Source organism: Abrus precatorius, unplaced genomic scaffold, assembly GCF_003935025.1.
Source record: "Abrus precatorius isolate BTA unplaced genomic scaffold, Abrus_2018 Scaffold9, whole genome shotgun sequence".
In the NCBI taxonomy this organism is placed as follows: Eukaryota; Viridiplantae; Streptophyta; class Magnoliopsida; order Fabales; family Fabaceae; genus Abrus; species Abrus precatorius.
Genome location: NW_020874439.1, coordinates 10,019,558 through 10,028,183, shown reverse-complemented (window position 1 = coordinate 10,028,183; position 8,626 = coordinate 10,019,558). Strand labels below are relative to the sequence as shown.

Genomic DNA, 8,626 nt, shown 5'->3' with positions numbered 1-8,626 from the left:
ACGCAGCGTATAATAATTTATGTTTTCCTCATTTTCCTATCCTCAGAAAGAAAGAGGTGGTGAGATATAATATAACAAAATCATACCTAATATTTTAAAGAGATAAGGACAAAATATTTTGTATATAAGGCCACAACGTTTCCCCGAGTATGCTAAACTCATTCATAGCTATACCCATAGTGTCAGAAATTCACCCAAAGAAAATGGTAGTGAAAGGTGAGCTTGTATCTAAGGACACAATAAAGCCATCTTCTCCAACCCCTGATCATCTTAGAAACTTCAAAATCTCCCTCCTTGATCAACTGGCCCCTCCATCATTTTATGTCCCCATTCTCTTGTTTTACTCTGCCCCTGATGTCACTGCTTTTGGCATTAATTTCAAAACCATATCTAATAAGTTAAAAGCATCTCTATCTACCATCCTCACACTCTATTACCCATTTTGTGGAAGACTCAAAGGTAACTCGTCTGTTGAGTGCAATGATGAGGGTGTTCTATTCGTTGAGTATAAATTTTCCACTGAACTCTCAAACATTTTGAAATCCCCTCAACTTCATGAGATCAATGAACTTTTCCCTTTTGATCCTTACAACCCTCCAGCAGAACACAATGAAAACATGGCAATTCAATTGAACGAATTCAGGTGTGGGGGTATAGCACTTGGCGTGTGCTTCTCACACAAGATTGCTGATGGTTCCACAGCAGCATCATTCCTCAATGCTTGGGCTTCAACATCGAAAGGACAAGGCAATAACATTGTGGCACCAGCTCAACTGGAGGAAGCAACCCAGCTTTTCCCACCAAGGAACATAGAGATGGACATGACACGTGGCCTGGTTGGCCACAAAAACCTCGTCACAAAGAGGTTGGTATTTTATGAGAGTGACATATCTAGACTAAAACAAAAACTGGGGTGCTTCAATTTCAATCCCACACGTGTTGAAGCTGTGACAGCACTCATTTGGAAATCATCATTGGAAGCAGCAAAAGCAACTTCAGGGGAACAAAAATGTCCAGCATCTATTATGGTCCACGCGGTGAACATTCGTAGTAGAATGGCCCCAACTTTGTCGAAGCATTCAATTGGAAATCTCTGGCAACCAGCAGTGTCTTCGCTGGTGGAAGTGAGTGGCGAAATAAGGTTGCACGATTTGGCAGAGATAGTGAGAAAAACTATAAGAAAAGTTGACGGAGACTATATAAGTAAACTTCAAGGAGCTGAATTTTTTAAGGTAATTAACTCTTTAGAATCATGGGTAATGGCTGCGGAAAAGGGTATTCCATGTCATGGCTTTAGCAGTTGGATAAAATTTGAGTTTTATGAAGCTGATTTTGGATGGGGCAAGCCAACTTATGTGCGCACAATTGGTGTGCCTATAAAAAATGTCGTAATTTTGATGGCCACAAAGGATGGGGATGGCATAGAGGCATGGGTAACCTTGACTACTCGTGACATGCTCGAATTTGAGCGTAACCCACAACTTCTTGAGTTTTCGTCATTGGATTTTAATTAATACTGTCTCATAATGGTAATTACATAGCACCTCTTCTTCTTACCATACTCGATGCTTACAAATTATTGCAGTGCTTCATATTTAGGTAGATCCTTATTTGAAGTTGCTAAAAATGTTAGAATTGATATATGGCTTTGGCGATCTAAATGCTTGTATTGACAGCAAGCTTGTAGCTTTGCAGCTAGCTTATTAATATTTGAGCAACAAGAATGTTATTTTTTAAAAATTTAACTACAAACTTTTAATAAATTATAAGTTGATGTTACTATCCACACAACTTTTGTGTATTTACAACTTTGTTGTGTGTATATTATATTTAAAAAATCAACAAAACTGAAACTTCTTATACTTTTCAAGTAAAATTCAATAAGTGCCTACAATTTAAAAGTTATAACTTTCTCTTGTAGCCTTTGGTTTGTCATCTTGCCAAATTTTACTAACGTAAAGTTTAAGCATGGAAATAAATTCCGAACCGTTGGTGAATTTTTTCAATTTGCAAAAGCATGGACAATTTTGAAAAATATTGTCCACTCAACTTTGAGAGCCTAATTATGCGTAGGAAGGTATTACATCCATGACATCTTACAAACACATTTGTCTTAAATATGATATTTTGTTTGTTAAAAAAGATTAAAAAAAAAAAAGGTTTTAAAATGATTGGGTCCGTAGGTTTTGATTCTTTCTTCTGCATACTATATTTTTCAATGTCATGGAAAAATTAAGACTACGTAGTTTTAAATAGAAATTTTTTTGAAAGATATCTTAACAATGAAAGTTGACCCTTCGAGATTATTAAAATGATTTAGAAAAATATATTTTTTTAATTTTTATTTTTCTTTCTAAAGATATGATAAATAATTTAATTTTATTATTGTATAATTTGTGAATGATAAAATAATTTACACATCATTATCATTAAGTTTTATTTTAATTTGAAAACTTATTTTTTACTATTTATTTTTTTTTAGAGAAAACAGTAATAAAACATCTGATGTTTTTAAATGATAATTCACGTGTACAGGTACTAAATAGATAGTGTTAACTATATTGATACCCTTATGATTTTACAATGCATGAATGATAGAATAGTTTATTCATTATCTTTATAACATTGTTGTGTGAATTAAAGTGAATATTTATTTTTGGCTATATATTTTTATAGGAAATAATAATAAAATATCAGATGTTTTGAAAAAATTGATATTAATGATAATTCACGTATATGTGTAATGCTAGATAGTATATATAGCTAAATTAATAGCCTTATGATTTTACAACGTACAAATGATAGAGTAGTTTAGACATCACTATTATAACATCATCATATGAATTAAAGAAAATTTATTTGTTTTAAATTAAAGAAATTATAAATTTTACTTTAAAATTATTTATTTATTTATATTATCATAAAGTTAAAAAAAATTCTTATGCATCAAACTTTTTAACATGCAAATGATAGAGTAATTTATACATTGTTATAAATTGTTGCATGAATTAAAATAAATTGATTAAAAATAAAAGCCTAAGAAAACTTATGATATTAAAGCTATTAATTTGAAATTTAGTTTTAAAATATTTTTTATTTCATTTAAAAATACATGTAAAAACAATAACCTATCTAGCTATTGTTATTGTTAATTGTCACATGAATACTTGTTAACTAAAAATATATTGCAATGTATAATTTTAATTTTATATATATTTTAAGGCTCAATTGGATATATATTTTATTTTCATTCAAAGGAAGAACAAAATATTAAGAATAAAAATAAAATTATATATCTTCGTTAATTTGTTTAATCCTTCTTTTAAAGAGATATTTTATTATAAGTTCATAGATCAATACTATACATGTCATAATATGTAAGTATTACCATACATGTATTATAAATCAATATTATACAAGTATATAAATCAATGTATTACTATACATATATTATAAGTACACCCTTCGATGTATTACAATACCTGTATCATAATCACATCCATCAATTGATTATGATTCACGTATCATAATCACACCTCTCATCATTCCACTATCTTGTTATATTATTCATTTTTGTACATAATACTTTTTCTCCAAGAACGTTCAAACATTCTTCATCAATAATATAAATCTACCAATTTCAACACACCTTAACTATCATACAATATTCATATTTATTATATCATCTAATACATAAAGATCATCAATCAATTTCATACTGCTGCACAGATCAATACAATGTGCTGAAGGTTGAACACCTCTAAACTCAGACCAATCATACAATTCAATATACACACTTTCTTGGTATTTATAACGTCATCTATCCTAAAGTTTGGCATCATCCAATATTCATTATTGTCTATTATTCAAAAATATCAAATAGTAATCTTAACTACCTCTTAACAATGTCCACTAGTAAAATCATAATATTTCTCAAAAAATGATTTTGTTAAGAGCTTTTGCTACAAATTGTATTTAACTAGTTCTAAAAATAATTATGGGTTTTTCATGTTAAAAATCTCTATTCCTACACTTGAGATTTTGAGGAAACATTAGAATTGTAGGGTTCTAATAGAAAAACTTAGTATTTTCAAACCAAAATATCAAAAAAGAGTTAGAGTTAAATATCAACTCTCCTTACTTGGAAATGGATCTCTCAGATTGAGTTTTCCTAAAGATCCAAGAGAGGGGTACAACGTCCCAATGGAGGATATCATCTTAAGGGTTAAGGTTTCCTTAAGTATCATAAAGCATAAAACATTAGATTAAAGAAAATTGAGAAAGAGAAATGAAGTTGGAAAACCAAGCTTCAAGAAACTTACTTGGATATGAATGGAATAGACATTCGGGCTTGAATCCAGAAAAGAGTTAGAGTTCAAGAGAGTTTTCTCTTAGAAGAGAATATGAGAGAACGGAGGAGGAAAAGTTGTTTGTGAGATATGAACATTTTTAGGGCTAGGGTTCCTCAAATACTCCTCCAAATTTGCGTGTTCTTGCTTGAACGAGCCTAACTTTTGCTTGGGTGGACCATCCTTGCCTGAGCAAGGTCACTTTTTGCCTGAGCGAGATCCCCTCTTGCCTGGACGAGAGGACAATTGGGTAGGACTTATTTTGTTTCGCTTGAGCGAGAACACTCTATAATGCCTAATTCAGTATGATTCAGTCTCACTTGAGCAAGACACCCTGCATCCAGGACCTCTAATTCTTCCTAGAATGAGGCAATACAAGTCGTGGCTATAATTCTTAGGTTATCATTCACATATCACACCTAACAATTGATCTTAAACCTTCACAACTAATTATATCAAACACAGCAACCTCTCGACACTGCAAATGCACTTATTCAGCAACTATACAACTCACACATACATAATCCAAGTCATTTCAAACCGTTATTGACATACGACATCACATTTAAAATACAAAGGCATCGTCGTTCAATGATTACATCATCATCATTAAAGGAAATATGTATACATATAATATAGGCCTAATGTAGGTAACTTGAGAAACACGATCTGTACCAAGGCCTTTTTGATAATGTTTTCCTTTGAGGCAGAGAAGGGTGTGAAGGTTGAGCATATACCCGTGGTAAATGAATTCTTGGAAGTTTTTCAAAGGATGTAACCAAACTGCCACCAGAAAGAAAGATTGAGTTCACAATCGATCTCACGCTAAGAGTAAGCCTAGATTATGTTGCGTCTTATAGGATGTTGTCGGTAGAGTTAGTTGAGATTAAAAAACAAGTGGAAGATTTGTTGCAGAAGCAATTTGTGAGACCATGTGTGTCGTCATGGGGAGCTCTTGTACTCTTAGTGAAGAAGAAAGATGAGAGTGTGAGGATGTGTGTGGACTATTGACAGTTGAACAAAGTAACCATAAAGAACAAGTATCCTCTTTCCAACAAAGGGCTTCTATGTTCTCAAAGATTGATCAACAATCACGCTACCACTAGATACGAGTCAAGAATGAAGATATTCTTAAGATGGTGTTTAGAACTCGCTATGGTCACTACATGTATTTAGTCATGTCTTTCAGTGTGACTAATGCTCCAGCAGTAATTAAAGACTATATGAATAGGATTTATCATTAGTATCTGGATCAGTTCGTAGTGGTATTCATTGATGACCTTCTAATCTACTCGAAGAGCTAAAATGAACATGTCCAGCACTTGAAGATTGTCTTACAGATTTTGAGTGAGAGACAATTATACACTAAGTTTTTGAAGTGCAACTTTTGGCTATCGCAGATACAATTCTTGGGTCATGTAGTGTCAAAGGAAGTAATCATGGTTGACCTAGTGAAGTAGAAGAAGTGACTCAATGGTTAAGAAAAATTTGAAGTTTTCTAGGACTTGCCGATTATTATAGAAAATTCATTGAAGGATTTCTAGAAACTTAAAGAAAGGTCGACATTACACTTGTGTTGATTCTACCAGATCTAGAACAAAAGTTTGCGGTGTTTTGCAATGCTTCAAGACAAGGACTAGGATGTGTATTGATGCAAACTGGGAGAGTAGTTATGTATGCTTCTAGGTAATTGCAACCTCATAAAGTCAATTACCCTACGCATGACTTAAAACTAGCAATAGTGGTCTTTGCACTAAAAATTTGAAGACAATATCTCTTTGGAGCAAGATTCAAGGTCTTCAGTGATCACAAGAGTTTGAAGTACCTGTTTAATCAAAAGAAGTTGAACATGTGACAATAAAAATGGATAGAATATTTGAAGGACTATGACATTACGTTGTCCTAGGATCCTGGGAAAGCAAACGTAGTTGTAGATGCACTGAATAGAAAATCTTTGCATATCTCAGCTCTGATGATGAAAGAGTGAAAGCTGATTGAAGAATTCAGAGATTTGAATTTATTAGTGGAGCTACGACCCAACAGTCTGTACCTTGGAATCTTGAAGATCAATAATAATTTCCTCACTCAAGTTGGAACTACACAACAAAAGGATCTGTATTTACAAGAGACGATGCGACAAAAGGATGAAGGTAAGGACTTGGAGTTTCATTGTGATGCAAATGGACTGATAAAATTCAAGGACAGAGTGTGTGTTCCTCAAAATGAAGTGCTAAAACAGATGATATTGGATGAAGCACATAAAAGCAACCTGAGTTTCCACGCAGGAGCAACGAAGATGTATCAAGACTTACGAAAGAGTTTTTGGTGGTACAGTATGAAGGAGGTAGCAGAGTATCTCTACTAGTAACACGTTGATTATAGACAAATATTTTTTCCATCTGTAATACAGATGAATTTATAGATAAAAGTTAAAAAAATTATTTTTTAAATTTTTGGAAAGATCCATCTGCAATTTAGAGACAGATTTTTTTGTCTATAAAATTCATCTATAAAAAGTCTGCCTTTGGGCACGTAACATCATGGATTAATATTACAGACAGACTTTTGCATTTGTATTATTGAACATAGTTCTGACCTTTCATATAATTATTTACAGTAAAAAAATTAGTCTGTAAAACTTTATAGACTGACATTACAGATGAAAAAATTCATTTGTAATTAGAAACTAAGGCACGAAATATTGAGCGGGAATTATAAACAAAAAAATCCGTCTACAACTGAGGTGTTTAAATGCTGCATTTTATTAAACCAGTTACAAATGAAAAAAATTCATCTATAAGACCTCATAGACTAATATTACAGAAGTAAAAATTTGTCTATAATTTGAAACTAAGGCATGAAATATTGAGCAAGAATTACAGATGAAAAAATCTGTCTGTTATTGCATTTAATGGAGTTACTGATGAAAAAATCTATCCACAATTGAGGTGTTTAAACAATGCATTTCATTAAACCAGTTACAAACGATTTTTTCGTTTGTAACGTGTTAAATAGATCAGAATTACGCCTTCCCTTCTTCTTCCTCACTTTCCATTTTTCCCTATCTTCCTCATCCTCCCTCTTTTGGAGCATCCATTTGGAAAAAAAATTGCACCATTGTGTTTTTAGTATAATACTCTAACTTTTAATCTGTTTAGTTTTTAAATTTTTAATGTAGAATAAAGACTTGTGATTTCTAAAATAGAGTTATAGGATTGACGATTGTATGACTAGGGGATGGGCGTAGAGGTCCTTTCCTGAACTTGATTATTGTTTGTTATGGGGCTAATTATTTTTATAGAGAATGTAGAATACACATTTTGTGGAGTTATAAGGAGATATTTTAGGATTGTGATGTGTATTTTCTGATTTATTTATTAATATACTTTTATATAATATATAGATTATGTGTGAAGGTAATGCTTATTTTTTGTATTAGGTGTTAATATATGTAATTAAGAAAATATTCATACATTAGGAAAGATTCTGTCGAAATTAACTTTAGAAATTGTTTAATGTAAAATAAAAGACATTCATACAGTATTATGCGTTTGTATTAGGTTTGATTAAGTTATGGTAGGTAAAGGTAAGAAAGGTGTTAATCAGTAAAACAACTATCGTAATAATGTGAAATTAAATGTAGTAACTAGGATAAGCTAACCTAGGTCATGTTCCTAAGGATCATTGGATAGTTGAATGAATATCAAACATCTTCTATGCATTATGTTCAAAAACAAGGGGAGTTTTCAGATTGATTTGGTAGAAACAGAGTTAGAAATTAAATTGGATTAAATTCAATGTAAATGAATAATCAATTCACTGATTAACAATCTAATGTAGAGTTCTTCATTGGATTCAAATTATGTTTTCTAATTATTAAACCTAGCCTCAATCTGATCTATACAGAATAAGCATTTTGAATTCAATGCTAAACCTAAATCAAGCAATTAAGCAATTCTTAATGAAGGATTAGCATCTCAAGCATAGAATCTTACGAACTTCCTCTCAATTGAATTCAAACCTTGCAAGAATAACACTCAACAAAATTTGAATTACATGCAATATAGAATCTCAAGAGAATATAATTCAAAGGTTCAATTACGCAATTATTCCCCAATAAATAAAGATCATGCACTAAATTAAGAGAAGAAGAGAATTAGATTGAAGAATTGGAAAGTTTTAAGAGCAATACCTCAGATCTCTATGATTAGAGTATCAATTCAGTGAAATAATCTAAAGAACTAACCTTTCATTACAAGAAAATGCATAATTTTAGA

At 31.6% G+C, this 8,626-nt stretch overlaps 1 protein-coding gene across 1 annotated transcript; it reads left to right on the top strand.

Moving 5' to 3' along the window:
• The first annotated feature begins 203 nt into the window (after window positions 1-203).
• On the top strand, window positions 204-1,514 carry LOC113850767 (vinorine synthase-like). Its single transcript, XM_027481311.1, has one exon. It carries the CDS (start codon window positions 204-206, stop codon window positions 1,512-1,514), a length of 1,311 nt encoding a protein of 436 aa, XP_027337112.1.
• The last annotated feature ends 7,112 nt before the right edge of the window (window positions 1,515-8,626 follow it).